General features: G+C 52.6%; 1 protein-coding gene across 1 annotated transcript in view; it reads left to right on the top strand.

The window, feature by feature from the left end:
* Positions 1–20497, top strand: part of Nxn (nucleoredoxin) — a 135918-nt gene extending 115421 nt beyond the window's left edge. The window contains exons 2-8 of the mRNA XM_055620580.1: positions 1999–2116; positions 5146–5279; positions 5642–5742; positions 7209–7315; positions 14682–14861; positions 16123–16247; positions 19005–20497. Coding sequence (XP_055476555.1) covers positions 1999–2116; positions 5146–5279; positions 5642–5742; positions 7209–7315; positions 14682–14861; positions 16123–16247; positions 19005–19187 — 948 coding nt within the window. The 3' untranslated portion in view covers positions 19188–20497. The remainder of the gene's footprint in view (positions 1–1998; positions 2117–5145; positions 5280–5641; positions 5743–7208; positions 7316–14681; positions 14862–16122; positions 16248–19004) is intronic.
* The last annotated feature ends 353 nt before the right edge of the window (positions 20498–20850 follow it).

Below are 20850 nucleotides of genomic sequence, written 5' to 3'. Positions count from 1 at the left end.
GGAACATATTTGGTTACAGACATACATGCAAGAAAGATAGCCATACACATAAAAATAAGTAAGAATTTAAAAATTAAGAAAGAAAAGGTCAGACGATTGTTTCTGGACCTTCCACAGTTTCCAAGCTGAGTAACCTTGATCTGCAGCCTGAGAAAAGTATGTGCCAGGCCACAGACAGAGCTCACTGATGAATAAGTTCCGAAACAAATCATTGTCATAAAATTAGACCATGATGGGCTGGGCTATAAAAGGATCAACTTTTCAGTCTCCCTTATAAGCACAGAAGCACACTGTTTCCCCTAAGCTGGTAGACCCGCACCTGGAAACAAAGATCCCATGATTGTGGAGCAAGTACTCTTAACTGCTGAACCATCTCTCCAGTGCACACCCCTGCCCCCACCTTGGACACACCCGTTAAGTAACCTGGACGGCCTCTGGCACAGGAAAGTTAAGTTACTGATCCCAGTGGCTTGAAGGTCTTGTTTGTTGTCAAACCTCTAAAGAATGTTTCATCAATGTGCTGGGTGCTTGTCTTTAATACCAGCACTCAGAAGGCAGAGGCAGGTAGGTCTTGAGTTCCAGACCAGCCTGGTCTATAGAGCGATTGCCAGGACAGTCAGGTCTACACAGAGAAACTCTATCTCGAAGGGGGAAAAAAGTTTCATTAAAGGCTAGGACTGGTGCAGGGGACTCAGAATTCTAGGCTAGCCTGAGTTTCATAACTAATGTTGTCAGCCTCAGCTACATGGTGAGACCTTGTCTCAAACAATAACAGTAAAAGAATGCTTGACCTGTGCCCAGGACCAGGTTTCTGTGGAATGACCCAGTAGTGACCCTATGAGCTGCTCACAGCCACTCTTGTTAGAAGGCTTGTTTGGGAGCCCACTGGAAATGTGGTGCTGGGAAGCCATCAGGAGCGGCCACCCAGTGTGAAACAGAGTCCAGTGACCCTTCACCAAGCCATGTGTCTTTATGGGCTGAGAAGCCTTGACTCTCTTGGCAGACACTCTGTTTGGAATTCACACACTCCTTCCCCCGCTGGGTGAAGCCACCTTCTGAGGCCTGTTGAGGCCTTTCCACATATCCCTGCCTTGTTGGGCCAGTGGCTAAGCCTCCCTGCCTGGACTCCAGGTGCTCCAGAGAGGGAGTCTTAGAGTCCTCATGTAGCTATCTTTTGCTTCTTTCTGCTTGGAGCTATGTAGCTAGCCCAGCATTTCCCTTGATGGTTTTGGTACCAGGGCTTGGTGGTTACACTTCGGAACACCCATTTCTGTGCCCACCGAAAGGGTGTTCACCCCGTGGCCATGAGCAAGCAATAGAGCCTGCAAAAATCTGGCTTCGCATCCAGGGCTGTGATGTTCCCAGGTTCTCGGCTTCCTTCTTCTTAGACCCTGGGTCTCTAACGGCTTGTAGTGCCAGCGTCAACTCTGCCAGCAGCCTGGAGGCTGTTTGGAGTGGCACTGAGGGCTAAGGGTTTGGGCAGACTTGGTGCCTGTGTTCGGCAAGACAAACGGCACACATATATAGCAAAGATGCTATTCCAGTCACAGGCCTGGACAAGTGTGGAGAGGGCACAGTTCACTGCTTGCTCTCGGTGGAAAGCCTGTCCCCTCCTCCTAGGCTGGTGACTGGCTGCTGCGTGTTGCCTGCTGCCGGGCGGGGTTGCTTCCCTCCCTTCCCAAGTCACCCGATTGAGGTCCCGTTGCTCTCTGAAGAGGTTGGTTCTTTATTGTGACTTTTTGGGTTGTTCCCTGGGGACTGGTATGAGGCTGAATGTCCTTCTAGCAACCACCTCTGTAACATGAACCTTCCCAAGACTCAGGGTCCCACACCCTACAGGTCCACAGGGGCAGCTCTGTTTTGAGCCATTAATTCTCGTTTTGTCTTTCCACTCTAATGCTTTTCCACTCATCTTTTCCTGGGCCTGAGGGACTTGAAAGAACTCTGCAATTAATTTGTTTTGGGTTTAACCACCTTATTACACTTTTCTTTTTATAGCTTAAACTTTGGAACAAATACCGAATCTCCAACATTCCGTCACTAATATTCCTAGATGCCACCACAGGGAAGGTTGTGTGCAGGAACGGGCTCCTGGTGATCCGAGATGACCCAGAAGGTAAGGGTTGGGCGTGCCTGGCTCCCCATCTCCCTGCTCTAGCCCCTCCTCAACCGAAGTACTAATGAAGTGCTGTAAGTAGGTTTACATGGCTAGAGAATATTGTCTTGATGAAATTATTGTATACTCCAGGTCATAGTTAAGATTTTTAAAGGCTCAGAATGTCCCTCCAGGGGCCATTAATTCTTGGGCCAAAGCAGATGGGATCTGGGAAGGAATGTTCAGCTTTCGGGCCTGGGGAGGCTGCTGAAAAGCAGCAGGGGCCCAGATGCTGACCTCTAGTGCTATTTCAGCAGCAGCAGCCACTTTAGCAGTAAGGGTCTGCTGTGTGCGTGGGGGATGGGAGGGGACAACCCTGTTTTCAAATCTTGGGTGTCTGGCTGTGGTAGTGTGTACCTTAATCCCAGCACTCAAGAAGGGCAGGCAGGTAGATTTCTTTGAGTTCAAGACCAGTCGGGTCTATATAGCAAGTTTGACACTAGCTAGGGATACACAACAAGACCCTGTCTCAACAAAAACAAAAATACGTATATGCAGAGAGGAGAGGACTGAAGGCTTGGTGGAGAAAGGCTCTCACTGCCAAGCCAGACAACCTGCGTTCCAATCCTAGAACCACCGTGATGGGAGAGAACCATCTCCACCAGCCGTCCTCTGACCTCCATGTACATGATAGATACGTGACCCTTACCTGCTTGACAGTCTCACCGCCTCCTACCCCCCTCAGTGAGTTCTAATGTATATCGTGGGCTGGCAGGACGGAACTGAGTCCCTCCTGGCTAGTACTCAAGGACGCTGTCCTCCACTGAGGTGGGAACAGAAAGACTCCTCATGTTTTAGTTTTTCAGATTTGGGAATATTTGCATTTATGTTGCTACCTGAAAATTCTTAACCCCCAAATCTGACACTTACTGATTGATTTTTTTTTTTTTAAATCAAGATTTCATTGTTTGCCCAGGTTACCTTGAAACTTGCTACATAGTCTGGGCTTCTCCAGATCTGTGCACTTTTCCTGTCTCAGCCTATTGAGTGCTGAGGCCTGAAATCTGAAACTTCTTGACTATCAAAAAAAGTTTGAATTTGCCAGGCACCAGTGTCACACATCTTTAATCTCATCTCCTGGGAGGCAGAGGCAGCTGGATCTCTGAGTTCAAGGCCACCCTGGTCTACAGAGCTAGTTCTAGGACAGACAGAGCTACACAGAGAAATCTTGTCTTGAAAACAAAAATGGGGGGGGTGGATTTCAGATTTGAGGATTCAGAACGTTCCTCCATCGTCACCCAGAAAAGTCTCCATCTCTCAGCCGCGGTGGTGAGTGCACTGCCTTGCCTGGTGCAGCTTGAGTCCCGGCTCCCCATGGCTTGCTCATGCTGACCTGCTGGCTAATGACTGCTGGGAAGTCTGCCTGGACCACCTACCGGGGGCTGGCCACGGCTGCACTTTCCCTCTTGCACCGGAGCAGTCGGAATTGCAAGGTCTCCACTGCCTTGCTTACTGACCCAGTAAGCTTCATCTCCAGGTCACAAAGTGTTACAGCAAATGACACACACACCACAGAGCTGGATGTGGTGGTGCACACCTGAAGTCCCAGCAGTCTGGACGCTAAGAAGGTTCTGAGTTCAAAGCCAACCCGAGCTACTCTCAAAAAATGGAAAGCAAGGTCAGCGTGGTAGCACCTTTAATCCCAGCACTCTCCAGGGAGGCAGAGCCAAACTGGGGCCAGCCTGAGCTTCAGGCCCATCAGAAATATACAGCGGGACCTTAGAGAGAGAAAACAAAACAAAACAAATGAACAGAGACAGAGATACAGAGACGGATTGAGAGTTCCCATGGAGAATGATTGCCCTTTATAAAAATCAGGATGTAGCGAGCGCACACCCCACCCAGTCCCCACACTGTTAGCAGCCTGGTCAGTCCAGCCACCGTAGCGTTTTGTATCCCCCGGTTTCTGGGTGGGCTTGGCCACCTGCATCTTTAACAGGACTCTCATCCCTGGCCCCTCAGGCAGTTTTGAGGCAGTGGGCCATGGACCACCCTGTGAGAAAATAATGTGTTGAGCTGGGAACACGTTAGTTCCTCTTCCTGCTGGGAGACTACGTGCCGTAAGAATGCTGAGCATCTGGGTTTTGTAGATTTTCATTTTTATTACACTTCAGTCCTCACTTGGTTCCGTAGGCCCCAACCCTGACCTGTTGCTTTAGAATCTCTAGGGGTGTGGCCCATCACACTTGAAAAGCCCCCAGTGGGTTCTAGTGTGCACTCTGGGTTGAGAACCCAGGGACGGGACTGAACTGCTATCTGGGTGTGATGGTCTCCAATGCAGTGCGATGGACCCAGCTGACTGCCGTTACCTGGGGATTCTGCCCTGGTCTGGTCTCCCTTCTGTTCTGTTTGTCCATCTTTACCTTGCTTTTGCGTCTGGAGATAGAGCCCTCTGGAGAGAGGCTTTTTCATCCTCCAGGCTTCGGTGGTAATGAGGCTGTGCCTTGGATGATTGATCCTCTTCCTTTTTGTAATTATTTTTTTTGTTATTTTTGTTTTGTTTTTTTGAAACAGGGTTTCTCGGTGTAGCTTTGGCTGTCCTGGAACTCATTCTTTTGATAGACCAGGCCGGACTCAAGCTCACAGAGATCCTCCTGCCTCTGCCTCCTGAGAGCTGGAGTTAAAGGTGTGCAGCCGCTGCAGCCACCACCACCCAGCTGTTAAGTTACATTGTCGAAAACCTTACTTTGTGTGTGTATTTGTTTGTGTTTGTGGGCACGCGCATGCCCCCTAGGGAACATGTGGTGATCAGAGGATATTCCGTCAGAGTCTGTTCTCCTTCCTCCTTTACACGTCCTGGGCTCCGGACATCTTTACCCAGGGAACCACCTTGCTCGCCCTAGTTCTGTTTCCTCATTGGCTGCAGAGCCTGTGAGCTAGGCCAATAAATACTATATGATGACACAGTTGTGCCTAGAGTTCTGAGGACTCCCAGGTCCGAGGCCATCATAGAGAGCCTTGACATTCTTACCATCTGTTTCCTATTTCAGGTCTGGAATTCCCTTGGGGACCTAAGCCCTTCCGGGAAGTTGTTGCAGGGCCCTTGCTTAGAAATAATGGCCAGTCGCTAGAGAGCAGCAGCCTGGAGGGGTCTCATGTCGGAGTCTACTTCTCTGCACACTGGGTGAGTTTGGATTGAAGGGGGCAAGGCCTAGAGTGCCTGAATCTGCAGGTGGGAGACTGCGGAAGTTCTCCGGCATTGCCTTGCCTTGCTCATGGATGCCAGTAAATGCTGTTAGTGATGGTGGCAGCAAGAAAATGACCTCTCTTCAGCCATCCCACGGGCTCCCCAGTCTCGCTGCACGTTGCCAAGGCTGGCTGGGTCTGTGCATACTGATTACCGTGATGGCTTACTTCTGTCTCTTGTATAAACTGGGTTTTGCTGTCCCCCACAGCAAAGGTCTTCTCACCTGCATCCCCCACCCCCGGGGCCAGTGGCCGGAAGTAGAGAAGGCATGTCACATGGCAGGGGCTCTTGTCTTTCAGTGTCCACCCTGCCGAAGCCTCACCCGAGTGCTGGTGGAATCGTACAGGAAGATTAAAGAAGCAGGCCAGAAGTTTGAGATCATCTTTGTCAGCGCAGACAGGTACCGGGCCCCCTACAGTGTGGCACCACTTTTCAGTAACAGCTTATACCCAGTTCCTTCACCTCATGTGTCTTCCTCAGCGTAGGCCGTGGATCAGGGCCTGGGGAAGACAGATCTGGGATCTCAGTGAGGTAAACCTTGCTGCAGACAGGGAGGCACATCCCAGTTCAGTTCGGGTTCAGCTGAAGTCAGGATGCATTTTTGGTTCAGCTTTGTAGATTGTGAGGGGGGAATGTAGGGCGGAGGATGGGAGCCATGAGACTAGCACAGTGTGACAGCTTTGCGTGGATATGTATTCCGTTTCTTCAGGCTGGCCATGCGCTTTGTCTGGGGCTGCTTTAAAGCACATGGATAAGAAATCACACAAGTGAGGAGTGTGGTTTTCCTCCCCAGAGCCTTGTCACTCCGGCCTCAGTTGCCTCTGCTCCTCATCATTCCATTCTTCAGTAAGCAGCCTTCTGCTTAGAACCTCACCCAAGATCCAGATTGAGACACCAGGAGCTTCTGTCTGCCTGAGGGTCTCAGAAGGCCCTCAAGATGCCACAGTGTGGCTTTGACATCCTGTGCCATCTTACTGTCCCACCCCAGAGTTCCCAGTCTCACTGCAAGGGACCCAAGGCAATCTTGAAGGCATTTGGAGTTTTAAACGCTATCACCTTTACTGAAACACAATTTCTGTGAAAATAAATTGCGTCTGTTTTGGGTTTTCCCACTCAATGAGCTCGTCCACCCCATGTGTTTCTGCATGCCATCACTGTCATACAGTCAAGATACAAAACCTTTCCATCACCCAGATGGATGTGTCCTGCCTGGTCACGTTACAGCCCCACAGCTCAGGCCTCCTGTGCTTTCTGTAGCTTCTTACCTGCGCGGCCCTGGCTGTAGGCTTGGTTCCGAGTGTGCAGACTAGCGTGTGCGGGGAGCACGGCTGTGCTGTGTCTAGGCCCGCTGCAACAGTCAAGACGTGTCAGGGCTGGAGAGGCGGCGGGTCAGAGCACTTCGCTCCATCAGAGGACGAGCATCCCAGCTCCAGCCCCCGTGTGCCTTTTGGGCAGCTCACAAACCCCTGTGACTCCAGCTACAAGGGATGCAACGTCCCTTTCTGGGTTTTTGGCCCCCTGCACAAACGAGTGCACGCAAGTCAGATCAAATCGGCCTTTTAAAAGTCAGTGTGTCTGTGTTGGTGAGATGCTGGGCAGAGGTAAAGTTGATAGGGTGCAAGGAGGGTGCTGGCAGGCTCGGCTGCTGTTTCAGTCTGGGAGGAACCAGGTGGAGTGAGTCGTCTGCTTCTTGGTGAGCCCCAGAACGGGTTCCATTCATCATCAGCCTGCCGCCTGAGGAACTAAGCTGGGAACCTGAGCTTAGAAACCCCAACCCCATAGAAGCCAGCACAACTTTGTCATGGCAGGAAGGACCAAGTGGAGATGCACAAAGGATGAGGACATTTTCTCCACCTCTCTCTGTAGGTCAGAGGAGTCTTTCAAGCAGTACTTCAGTGAGATGCCGTGGCTCGCTGTGCCCTACACTGATGAGGCCCGGCGGTCTCGTCTCAACCGGCTGTACGGAATCCAAGGTAGGCATGCCAGGCCTGGACTGTCTGCCCTGGGTGTGTGTGTTTATGTGGGTGACCAAGGAAGCCAGAAGAGGCTGTTGGATCTCCTGGAGCTGGATTTTATGTCATTGTGAACCTCCTGACATGGGTACAGGGGAATGAACTTGGGCCCTCTGCAAGAGCAGTTAAAGCTCTCAAACACTGAGTCATCTTTCTAGTTAGTCCCCAGACCCCAAGTTAAAAAAAAAAAAAATCTGTTTTGGTTTTTGGTTTTTTCGAGACAGGATTTCTCTGTGTATCCTGGCTGTCCTGGAACTCACTCTATAGACCAGGCTTCCTTTGAACTCACAGAGATCCACCTGCCTCCGCCAGAGTGCTGGGGTTGAAGGCGTGCCCCACCATTGGCTGGCCCAAGTAATATTTTGAAAATGTGAGGAATGTGACGGTAAAGCCTAGTTTGTTGTTTGGTTCCTTTTGAAGCAGTCTTGCTGTGTAGCTCAAATGGCATGGAGCTGGCACTCTACCTGCCCCTATCTCTCAGATGCTAGGATTGCAGGTGTTCACTGCTGTGCTTTGTTTCAAAGTTGTTCTTTCTCTGCCTAAAAAGAGGCGAGGGGGACGCCCTGCTGACTTTTGCCCTTTCCCCACTTGATTCTGTGGGGCCACAGCCCATGGGATGGTCCATCCACATTCAGAGTGAGCCTTCACCCTTCACTGGCCTTCTGTAGAGATGCCCTCACAGATACAGCTTGAGCTGTGCTCCCATATCCTAGGTGACTGTCTGGTTCACAGTGAGGATTGCCTCACGTGCCTTTAGCAATATAGGGACATCTGAGTTTTTGAGAATTTCCGCTTCTCATACACAGCAGTGAGTATGGATAAATAAATCATTTTGTTGTTGTTTTCAAGACAGGGTTTCTCTGTGTAGCCTTGGCTGTCCTGTACCTGCTTTGTAGATCAGGCTGGCCTTGAACTCGCAGAGATCCGACTGTCTCTGCCTCCCTGAGTGCTGGGATCACAGGTGTGCACCACCACACCCATCAGATAACTCTTTAAAAACAATAATAAATTCAAAAAGAAATCTACTCTATAGGAAATTATCTCATAGCACCACATAGAAGCTGAGCTCTCAAGCAGGTGGTAATTTGCAATAATATTAAAGACTTATTGTGTGTTTGGGGCGGGGCATTTTGCCTAAATGCATGTCTGTGTGCCACATACATGCCTGGTGCCTTCAGAGGCAAAAAGAGGGTGTCAGATTCTATGGAACTGGAGTTACAGATGGCTGTGGGTCGCCATGTGGGTTCTGGGAATCAAGTCTGGGTCCTCTGCAGTTACAGCCAGTGCTTTTCACTGATGAGCCATCTCTGCAGTCTCTTGGTGGTTTTGTTTTGAGACAAGGTCTCACGCTGCAGCCCAGGGTGGACTGGAATTCACTACATAACCCAGGCTGGCCTGGAACTCTTCCTAACTCAGCCTCTCAGCCTTGCTAGTGCTGCGATTATAGGCACAGAGCACAACACTTTATTTATTTACTTATTACTTTGTTTTGAAACAAAGTCTCGTTGTGTAGCCTTGGCTGGCCTGAATCTTGCAGTCATATTCCACTTGCTTTTGCCCACCAGGTCCTAGGGTTACAGGCGCGTGCTACCATGCCATGCCAGGCTGATGAAGTGATCTTACAGAGAACTACTAGGAGCCTTTCCTGGGCTATATCTAGGCTGAGCTACCTCCACCTTGTCTGTGTATCTGAGGTGGGGGAGGGGAGGCTTGATATGACATCACTTGGCCCTCCCTATTGTCTTGGCCAGCTTGAGTAGGAACATAAAATGCAAAAGGAATGTGTTCTCTGAGTGTCTTGGGATCTAGGCTCAGAGTGGCCCTTACACTTGAGTTTCTTCTTCCAGAAAGGCCTTCCCAAATGCTCACGGTTAGTTGAGGTATCACAGGGAGTGATACCCATGCCTGCTGCAGGTCTTGAGGACAAGTTTGCCCTAAGCAAAGGGGCCCAAAGTCTGGCAGCTGCCACTGGCTCCCTTTAGGTGCCCTGGACTGGGCCCCGGGGTTGTGTGAAAATGTCGCCGTCCTAGGGCCACCCTGGCTCACTGAGGAGTTGACATTTGGCTTGCCTCCATCTCCTTTGTCTCCCGGAAAGAGCCGGCTTCCCTGCAAGGCCTCCCTGCTCCCCACGCTTTGTGCAGACTGGGGAATTCGCAGCCCTATAAGCTGGTTTAAAATGCCTTTCTAAGGGAACCATTTAGACACACTTGGCAAAAGGCAAATCTCATTAGCCATTGTCTAAGTAACCCCAGGCTGCTGGAGAGTATTGAAGAACACCCTGTTCTTTTGCACGGAGGCTTAGGGGCCCTTCTGTCTAGGATGAGGGACCCAGGCGCTTTGTCTGTCCTCTCCCTCCTTCATCTCCAGCCTGTGGGAGGGCAGGAGGTGGCTCCGGAGGGTAGCTATAGTGTAAGAGCCTTGCTGTCTCCAACACAGAGCTTTAGGACTCCTTTTTCCTCTTGCTCAATCCACCTTTCACTTTCTCTTCTGCCCTTCCACTCCACGCATCCCTCCTCTCCCATTTCTGTCCTCCCCTCTCTGCCCCTTGCTTTGTCTACTTCTTTCCTTCCTTCAGAAAATGGGTTTGAAGCTTTCTATAAAAATAAAAATGACATTTCCAGAGCTTTTCAATCAGTACAGGGCAAGTGGCTGATGTTGTCGTTTCTTTTGCAGATAAATCTCTGCATTCAAAGGCTGGTGCCTGTCTGCTGGCGGAGGGCAGCGGGGGCAGCCTGGGAATTTACCATATGGCCTTGGTCTTCTGTTTTGTTTGTTGCACTTAATTGTGAGCACATGAAAAGTGCTCATGAAAAGAAAAAAGACTGAGGGGAAAAAACAGAGGATAATATAATAAACACTCATGCAGTTACACCAAGAAGACATTTTTTGTTCAGATGTTTAGAATCCAGGTCCTATGTCTACTCCTCAGCACACTCACCTCTCAAAGGAAAATAGAAAGAAAGAAAGGAAAGAAGGAAGGAAGGAAGGAAGGAAGGAAGGAAGGAAGGAAGGAAGGAAGGAAGGAAGGAAGAGCAGTGGAAGCATTACAGACAAAGAAAAGGCCTTCACTCTTCCGCCTTCCTTCTCCTGGGGGAATCACCACCACACATTTAGTGTAACCTCATAAGCCTCCTCCGTACTTCCCTGCATGCATACGAACCCATGAATAATGTATCGTTTCCTTGGTGTGTCTTTTCGAAGCATACTTTAAATGCTGTCATAACGTAATTTTCCAACTTGAGTCTTTTCACTTACATTATGGTTTTGAGATGTATCCCCGCTAATATCCATATCTAGCTGGTTATTTTCAGGTCTGGGAAGGGCTCCATTGCTTAACTGTGCTGCCTGGCTTATCTGCCCCTCTGCTGATGGACAGTTTGACTGTGCCGGCAGACAGATTTGCTCCACGCCTGATTGACAGTTGGTTCCTGGGTTTATAATAACTTGGCCATACCTCTCTCTTGGTGCAGATGAGCAGCTTTTGGATCTTCTGGCCATATCCAAATTGCTCCAGGCCCATCTCTCTGACCTCAGTCGGGTTTTTCTGAGTTTTGCCACCTAAGTCAGCTGCTCCCATCCTCTTCTTAGTTCTCTAAGCAAGCCTGGGAAGGCTTTGGGGCTGGGCGCCACAGAGGAGAGCCCCGATGAGTGGAACTGGCTGTTGGTTTTGCCCAGGTGTTGGATGGAGTTTGTCCTCCCGACCCCAGCCCTGCTGCCCTTCAGTTCTGATTTTCATGTATTTAATCCATATGTTACATCACTTAAAATTCAAACTTCTCCATATCTCAGCTGTGTTCCCATCTTAATCTACAACTGTTTGCACTTTTCTGAGTCCCTCTGGTCATTGTTCACACACTTACACATAGCTGTAACATGCATGTAGCACTGTGCCGTTGGGGGGAGCTCTCTTTGCAGTGCATTGCAGCCCTTTCCGAGTGGCCGCACTCTCTATGATGACTGTTTCTATGCCCCACAGTGTGCCCCGGCCTGCACTTCCTGTCCCAGGATGCCCTTCTCCAGTTTCTCCTACTGCCTCCCACTGGTCTTTGGGGACCAGGGACCCCAGCATGGATGCTGCCATGCAGATACTAGGGGCTAGGGGCTTCTCTTCCTGGCTCCTTTCTTCCTCAAGTGCCTGGACCATTTCAGCTTTTTTGTCCCACCCCTACCCTCCCATCCCCAAACTGTTTCCTTAGCAAGCAGAAAAACAAGAGGACTAAACTGTTTGGTGGACGCATGCGTTGTTTTGAGGTTTTTCTAAAACCAGTAAGTCTCCCTCAGAAGAAAGGGTTTGACACTGGCTTTGCAGGCCTTTTTTTTTTCTTGTGCTTTGAGGGGGGTAGTGGAGGGGACCCCAGGACTGATGGATACTCCAGCTCTCTAGAGCTGAAGGCTTGGGCTGATACCTCTCTGGGCATGGGGTTACATATGTTCTCAGCTCAGAAGGTAAGCTTGGGATGATGCAGGCAAGAGAGCACTGGCCTCTTGCTTGGCACATGTCTCTGCTGCTGGGGTTCTTACCTGTATCTCCCGTATCTACACATGGCTCCCACCTTCTGTGCCTCTGCCGTCTCAGGAAGGACTTTTTAAAACATGAGTGGATTTATGATATTTGTTATCACTTATGGAACACATACTGTATCCCCAGCACTCAGCTAAAACATTTTGCATTTCCATCTTTTTATTCCTTCCCATAATCGAGTGAGGTAGAATCTGATGTTCCCATTTGGCAGCTTTGGAGATGAGGCTAAAAAAAATTAAGGGACTGTGAGATCTTCCTTAAAACTGCAGGAATCTGCACCTTTCTCTCAGCCGTCCCAGCTGGGAAACAAGTCTGGGCCCAGTAGAGCAGCGATAAGCTGCCTCTTTTGTTCCCACAAGAAGCCCCTCGCTGGTGTGGAAGGTATTTTGCATGACTGCATCGGTGAGAAATTTGCTGTTCCCTTGAAGTTTCTTGGGGCTTCCCCCTGTTTTCTCTGAAGTATTGACTTTGGAAAGCCTGCCTCAAGGACTGCATGCAGAGAAGGAGAGGAACGGTGTGACACCCTCGGTCTCTTTTGCCACCGCTCTGGGGAAGGAAGAAGAGAAGGGAAAAATAGCTTGGGAAACTGGTTCCCAGACTGTCCCTGGCCCCAGCCCGATGCTGGTAGAGTCCTTGGCAAAGGCGGTGGCCTGCAGACAGCCACAGCCCTTGCAACAGGCCGGCCAGTGTTCCTATCCCACTGGGACTGGCTGGGTGGCCTGGTGGTAGTCCCCACAGCCTGTCAGGATGACTAAGTAAGGTGGCAACTATGTTGTGCCCGGCAGAGCAGACATTGCAGAGGGAAGATCTCCTTCTCTTTGCCACCCTCTGATTCAGCAGCAGAGGACACCCTTTGAGGGTCCCAAGGTCAAACCCAAGGCCACCTGAAGGGACTGGTGGACATGGGAGCTTAGATGCTCGCTAGGGCCTCTCCAGTTCCAGGTCTGATTTTGTGTGTTTCATGCACCATAGTCACACTCCTGACATTGCCTGTCCCTATGAACCTCATGGCCTTGGGGTCCTGTCCTGCCCTGCTCCCCACAGGATTCAAGAGAACAACAAACAGATCCCTTCACAGTGACTTGATGAAAAGACAGAGGAACTCGATTCCCGGCTGGCAGGCTCGTCGTCTTTCCTTTCCCGAGCTCTGCCTGTCTGTTCTTCCCAGACCAACTCTGTATCCTGAGTCCAGGCTAAAAGCAGGCCTGCTATTGCATCTAATCATAGCAGTGGGCGGGCTCAGGTTTACCCAGTGTGCAGAACTGCCCAGTTTCAGAAACACCAGTTCAGAGCAAAGAACTGTGCTGATGCTTTTTTAGAGATGGGGACGTGGCAGTGTGGATCACTCGTGTCCCAGGCTGCCCCGGGTGGCCTCCAGCCTCAGGCTCCCTTTGGGCTGCTGACTCTGGTCCTGTGCTTAGAGACACAGCCAACATGGCTTTGGGCCTCTGGGGAAGAGATAGCCATCAGGATACCTGCTCAGGTCTCCTACTTGAGACTGAGTGCATCTTAAAAGTCCGCAGGCGTCGGGGCTACAGGAGCTGGACTCTCTTCACCTGTTCCCATAGCCCAGCTACTTCTCCTAGTAGGTACGAACAAAATGGATTTGTTTTTTCCTTTTGAACATAGGCCCACCACCGTATGCCCACTGGGCCCCCGCCATGGGGATGTAAAATGTCAGTGGAGCAAATTACTGACCAAATACTTCAGAACCTATCTAAATTGCTCTGGCTTTCATATAAAATTCAGGCTCTGGTCTGCCCCCAAGGCCAGGGGCTACCTGGAGAGCTCTGCTGGGGAGGGGACCAGCCACCAGTGGAGAGACAAGTGTCCCCAAAGGTCAGGGCAGAGGCCAACTCTGTGAATGGGAGCTCTGGCTAGGGGAGAAGCAGTGGGGAGTGGGAGTAGGGTACAGAGAGCAAAGAGGTAGCAAGCCAAGACGCAGCTGTAAACCAGGCTGCGGCCCCCAGGTTTACTTGGGGCCCTATAGTGAGAGCGCATGCGCTCTGCAGGCATGCGTTCTGGTGTGTTGCTTTCTGCAGTCCAGACTCCCGAGTCCCGCGCCTCCTGGAGGTGTGTTGGATCCTCTGGAAGCGAGCGTGTAAACGCCTGCAGGGGCCCAGCTGTCCTCGGCCTCCCTCATTTGTGCTGCAGGCCCAGACCAGGCCCTCCCTTTCCTACACAGCCCTGCCCTCTGGGGCTGTGCCCTTAGAGCTAGCTCTTGGGGTGTCCTTGGTGACTGTGTGAGGACTCCTTCACATCTGCTGTATGTAGCCAGCACTGAGTGGGAGGGTCTGTGGTTGTTTTTGTGCCATTACCTCTGCCTGCCTTAGATTCTCTGCCAGTTGGTGCGGCCTGCCGTACCTTTGGCGTCTCTTTAGGGATACCCACCACTGACTAATTGGTTGTACCTCTGTGCCAAGACCCTTTGCTCAGTTCCATGTGTGTGTGTTCATGAGTGTGCGTGGGTGTTTGCCCATTTGTGCACGCTAGTGAGTGCCGGCTCCTGTGTTCTGCTCTCTGAGCTTGTCACGAAGTTGCTGTCGATGGAGCTGGGAAAGATGGGAACTCAGCCCCTTCACAGTAACACACACACACACACACACACACACACACACACACACACCGAGAATGCCAGAGCCCAGACCTGTTCATCGTACCGTGGCGTGACCCCACACACCCCCAGAGTGGTTCTGGAGCTCGTGAGCGACTGCGCTTAGCCTCGACCCAGGGCTTCCCAGGTGGGGAAGACAGGCTCCACCCTGCCAGGACGGCAGCCAGCTGAGCGCTCTGTGCTTCCCGTAGGCATCCCCACGCTCATCGTGCTGGACCCACAGGGGGAGGTCATCACGCGGCAGGGCCGGGTGGAGGTGCTCAACGACGAGGACTGCAGGGAGTTCCCGTGGCACCCGAAGCCCGTGCTGGAGCTCTCGGACTCCAACGCCGTGCAGCTCAACGAGGGCCCCTGCCTCGTCCTCTTTGTAGGTACGGAGCCGAGGGGGAGTGGGAGACAGGTCCGGATGGACCTCTCGTGGGAGGTGGACAGTGTCCCCGCAGCGTCTTTGTGTCATCCACAGTGCTGAGCTGGGGTCTTTGTCTCCCCAGCAGCCCTGCTTTTGACCCCGATGATTTATTCATGGCCGTCCCCCTGCGGGCAGTGGTCTGGAGCAGCCACTGCTCTGCTCTCCCTCTCTGCCACTCCTACTACCAGCTGGGCAAACAGGTCAGGCAGGAGGATCCCCAGCCCCCCATGAACAGAACCTTTGTTGGGAAGGGAGAGGGGGGTTGCTTGCACAGCAGCTGCAGGGGGTGGGGCCCCCTCGGGCTACGGCTCATCCTGGGCTGCTTCTGCTGCTCTGCTGCACTCTGATGAACGATTCCACTGTCGCCGGCCCACGTCCACCGGCTGGCACCTCTGCTCCCCCAGCCTCAGCAGCTATGCCTCTCGGCCAAGGAGAAAGACCAGAAAGTGCTCCCATACTCTGCTGGGATGACCCGAGAGGCTTTCCCAGCTCATGGCCACAAACCTTGGGATTTTGTTGGTCACCTCCCGCTGAACTGCTCTGTTAAGTCCAGGGTTGGAGCGGCCCCCGCCATGTTCACTGGGGTCCTGGGGAGCACCCGCAGCACCCGATGCATTCTCAGCTGCTCAGCAGACTGGTCCTGTGTAGGAAGGCCTGCTGCAGGTCCTCACACCCACATCCCGGGCCTGTTGACAAAGAGCGCTGACCTTGGGGACAATTAGGAACCTTTTGGCCTTCTCCAGAAATGTGGAAAGGGAGTCCCAGAGAGGCAAAACAAGTTGGGTAGCGTCACAAAGTGAATTAAAGATGGGGTGTCCCAGGTGTTCATGTCCGAGTACCGTGAGCCTCCTGGGCATCTCTGGGTAGACGCCTGTCCCCTCCCTGCTGTAGCACTTTCGGGTGTTTCCCGGGCTCTTGGCCACAGGCTGCAGCAGCCTGAGCCCCGTGTGTTCTGCTGTAGACCACCCCAGGGCCGGCCTGGCTACCAGGTGGCTCTGACTGGGAGAAAGGCTGCAGGGGGCTCAGGTGTCGGTAGGGCAGCAGCACAGCTTCCTGTACAGGCATGTGAAGAGCACCGTGACAAGGTCCGAGTGCTGGCGGGCAGGGTTGGGACTGTTCACTGAGCCTGTCTAGTGAGCCCAGTGCAGCTCAGGCCCAGCACTCGGGTCCATCCCGGTCACCACTATTTGACACCTGAGAGTTTCTTTCTTTTCCTGTCACAGATTCTGAGGATGATGGAGAGTCTGAGACGGCCAAACAGCTGATCCAGCCAATAGCTGAGAAGATCATCGCCAAGTACAAAGCCAAAGAAGAGGAGGCGCCACTGCTGTTCTTTGTGGCAGGGGAGGTGAGTGCAGGGAACAGGCCTGGCCCCTGGCAAGGCTGGCAGCGGGGGCTTCCAGGGCATGAGGAATCTTGGCTCCTGGAGGTCTGAAGGGACCTCTGGGTCTGAGCTGATTGTGCCACACACAGCTGTGAGAGGAAAGGTGTGTCCTTAGTGATCAAAAACCATTTTCTGTCCCTGCTCTCTCCCCAGCCCTTCCTTCTCACTCAGCAGCCTGAGAACATTAGGAAACCCTCCCGGGGCTGTTCCCATGCTCTGCTGGGAAAGCAGGGTCACAGGCATCAACCACCTACCCTACTCACTCCCGTCGGTGGCGCTGGGTCAGAAGCAACCCCCAGTGCTTTGCAAAGTGTCAGCTGGGCTAGTCCCGCTATACCAGCCTGCAGCATGAGCTGAGCCATCACAGGGCTCCTGGCTTAGGACACAGCTGAGACCTGAGGTCACTCACACACACAGCTGAAGGCACTCGGAAGGGTGGAAATCGCTGCTATTTCCCATCTGTTGTTCCCGAGGCCTAGCCTGGCTCTGCCAGACTGAGCAGGGCACTTCCCCAGGGTTGGATGGCGGGTCCTTAGAGACTCCCTGTGCAGGCGCCCCGCCACCCTGAAGCTTGGGAGCCTGCATCGCACAGGCACTTGCATTCTGCAAGATGGCTGTGATCAGCAGCGCAGGCGCTCTCCTGGCTCCTTCTGCACATGCTCATTGCCTCTCCTCCCCACCCCAGCACCCCTCTGAGGCCACCCCTTCCCCCACCCCACCCCCCGACCCATCACAGCTCTTCTTGCACAGGTCAGAACCTCCAGTTGTCTGCACACTGTGTTGGGATCCCAGGAGAACCCCGGGCAGACAAACGGGAGAGGCCAGACACCCTAAGCCACCCATTCATCACCTCCTCCGAGGCTGCCCCTGGCTGCCCTGCTGGGCCCCTCGCAGGCAGCTCCAGTTGCCCTGCCCAGCCCTGGGGTGGAGGGGAACAAAAAGGGTTCACAGGCCCCTGCCTGGGGGCTCGCAGCCACTCCACACGGAGCAGGCAAGGCTGCTCTGCATGTATTAAACTCTAACCCTAGAGAATGGCTCCTAAGAAAAGACGGGTGCAGAAGAGAAAGGGCCAGGCTGGGGCGGGGCGGGGCGTCAGGAGCATTGCTGAGGCGCTTTTTCCAGTTTTCTGTACCCTAGGCGCCTTGCCAGGAACTTCACCTGCTGGTCCTCTTTGTGCCTCACCTCTCTGACTGAGAACACACTCGTTATCCTGTTCCAGGGATGAGGAAAGCGAGGCACAGCAGGGAGGAGGCCAGACTCTCCTAGGCAGGGCTGGGGCTCTGGGGGCTGTTTTCCTTTCACAGCCTGGGGTGTTAGGGCTGAGACCTGGGCTCCATTGATGTCCCTTGCCAAGGCCACACAGAAGGTAGGTAGCAGAGAAGGAGCTACATAGGTCACTGTGGCGCCAGGGCCAGGGCTCTTCCTCTTCTGACAGAAGAACCAGAAAGCTCGGCAGAGCCCCCTGTCAGCCAGCCATTGCTCCACACAGGCGCCAGTCTGGGCAGCTGACTAGGTTCAACCCTCTGTCCTTATGCTCAGAAGCAATATAACCTGGCACGAAGTCAGGGTGGGCAGCCTGGGACAGAGAGACGGACCATGGGTGTTAACTGAGCCAGCATTGTGGCCCAGGGCTGGGGGAGCCCTTTTATTCTTGTTTTCTGCCCCAATCCTGTCCCTTGGGACAAGCAGTGGTTAATCTGAAGTCTTCGTGGACATTAAAATTCATTTCTCTCTGGTTTGCTCAGGGGGGAGCCAGGGCTGGGCGGAATGGAGTTCTTGGCTTGGTCCAGGCCTCCTGACGGGGTGAGGTGGCCAGTGTTTGTCCAGGTGCTTCCCTCTGTTTATCATTAAGGGTTTAATAACCCGTGAGGAGGGCTGAAGCTGGTCATCAGTGCCCAAGATGTGGAAGCCTCCATACTTACGGGAGGCACATGCTATCTCGCAAGGCAAGAAGATGTCACTCACAATCCTCCTTAGCGTCTGAGCACGCAGTGGATTTTGTCTGAGGACCCAGTGAGCCTAAGTTTCATGCCTCCTGCTCACCTTCAAGTAAAACCCCTTTCTCTGCAGGGCAACTCCAAACTTTCCATTAGAATTAGAATATTATGTGTTGTGCGGTGTGAAGCCCTGTTTCCCGTCAGCCTCTAAAGGAGGTCTGTAGCATGAAAGGTCAAGGTCACCTCAGATAGTTGCTTCTCCATAAGTGCTTCCTTGTCTTTGGCCATGTCTGCCTGTCTGGATGAGGAGCACCTGAGCGGGCGGAGCTCACCTGGATGGAACGAGTGGCAAAGCACTGCTTCCTTCTCAGACAAATGCAGTGAGGTAGCTTCCAGGCTGGCTGGCACCCCCTGCATTCCTCTGAGATAGGGCACAGGAGATAGCTGTTTTCGTAGAAAAACCTTCCAGAGTTGAAATCCTGACGGGCCTCAGATAATCCACAGTGGGACTGCAAAGACTTGAGAGCTGGTTGCAAAACCAAGCCATTAGGATTTCATAACTTAAGAAGCAACTTTCAGGCTCGTGAAGAAAGGTAGCCTGGATTGGGGGTGCCGGGGAAGTGGACATCCTTCTCCATAAGGCAGGGAAGGGTCCTCATCCTTCCATAGGAGCCCACACTCCAGCGAGCTGGTGCTGCCCCTTTTCCATGCTCCCTAGGGACCAGGCTGAGGAGACTCTCTGGTTAAAACTTACTGGTTTTCTTGCCCCTCTGGCGACTTCCAGGATGACATGACTGAGTCCCTGCGAGACTACACCAACCTGCCCGAGGCCGCGCCTTTGCTCACCATTCTGGACATGTCAGCTCGGGCCAAGTACGTGATGGATGTAGAAGAGATCACCCCAGCCATTGTGGAGACTTTTGTGAATGACTTCCTAGCAGAAAAGCTCAAACCAGAGCCCATCTAGTGGGCTCTGGCCTCCCGAGACAGTATTTAAGACACGGTCTCCCCCCTTCCTCCCCTCCGCCCCTGGACTTTTCCAGCGCGTCCTGAACCACAAACCCAAGTGTCCAACCTCTGTGGTGCCTTGTTTCTGCACTAACAACTCAGCTAGCGCCCAAAGGTGCACATCCTCACGGCGGCAGTGGAACCCCCCGCGTTCGGAGAGGGCTGGGGTTCTGTGAGGATGGCATGACCAGCCAGCACCGGGACTGCCGCACTCTCCTGGTCACTAGCTCTTGGTAGAGGACCTGCCAGGGTCTTCTGCAGAGTGAGCAAGCAGGGACAGTGGATTGGGGCTCTGACTCTGGGGTTGGCACACACACCTGTGACACTCGTACCTAGGGAGTAACAGAAGAAGGGGCGTTGCCTCAGCGGACATCGGCTGAGAGCTGTTGGTGAACACATGCTCTGTAAGGACATATTCTTTCTTGGTCTGAAGGGAGAATGCCACGTCAGTGGGTTCTTGGGCAGGGGACTTCCAAATCTGTAAGGAAACTTGTGGGTGTTTGTTTTGGTGGGAAAATGAAAAGCTGAGCTAACCATTCATAGAACGCTTACTGTGTGATTAGTTTCTTGATCCCCCTATCTTTCTTCCCTGCTCTGGACCACCCCCCCAGATTTCTGCCCATACAAAAATCTCCCACTATCTTGGAATGTTGGTAATGAACTCTCCCTCCTGGGTGTCTTTCCAAGGTTCATCCCCGAGTTCCTGGAGCAGTGCTGTGGGCCTCTCTGTGGGCTGCTTCTGTGCCCGAAGTCACTGGACCTCTGCAGAGGCAGCTCAGCCCATTCCTGTTCCACGTTCTTTTCAAACTGGATCAAAAAAGCAATGAGAGTTTCCTTTTCTCTAGAAACCTGAAGAAAGGGCTGTGCTCTAGGGAGAAGTGAGGGCAGAGGGCATGCCAACTAGAGTTGCCCTTGATCTCCTTTGCTCGGCCCAGGAAGCTGAACTGACCACAAAAACGGAAACACCAGCTCTGTTCTTAGGACCTGGGCTTTGGCCTAGGGATTCCCAGGACTTTAGTCTGTCACAGCCTGGTGTCTCACAGCACCTGGGCCTCACCCTCAGCTCCGCTCCACACTACCAGCCCAAACCACTTATTTTCCAGTGGCCCTCCGCAACAAGCTGTTGACACTGTTCCTTGCTGAATTGGGTTGTTGATTTGTAGTTCAGAGGTACAACATTAGTTGGTAATTAGTCTGTTGGATGCTGCCAGCCTGAAATACAATCACCTAGAAAGAAATAAAGCCAGCCTCCCTGGACCTTACCCTTCACTCGTCTCTCCCTGTCCTTACTGATGAGTCTTTTTCACTCGAGTGCTGTATCTGGGGGGGGGGGGGGGGAGGAGAGAATGTAGAACCCTCAAGAATGGGGATGAGAGTGTGGCGGTAGGGTGCTTGTCAAGCATGCACAAGGCCCTGAGCTCAACACACACACACATACACACATCTACATACACACACACACACGCATGCGTGCGCACACATACAAGTGTGGCCATCTGTTTCTCTTGGTGGGTGGGAAGCTCATTGGAGCCTCAGTTCTCACACTGAAGACCCTGTCACAGACTTTGCTGTGCCCTTTACTGGGAAGCTGAGAACTGACATCTCCGTGGGCGGCACGGGAA

Source organism: Psammomys obesus, unplaced genomic scaffold, assembly GCF_907164565.1.
Source record: "Psammomys obesus unplaced genomic scaffold, mPsaObe1.curated_primary_1811, whole genome shotgun sequence".
In the NCBI taxonomy this organism is placed as follows: domain Eukaryota; kingdom Metazoa; phylum Chordata; class Mammalia; order Rodentia; family Muridae; genus Psammomys; species Psammomys obesus.
Note: the sequence above shows the minus strand (reverse complement) of the source record. Positions and strands in the feature narration are given on the sequence as shown.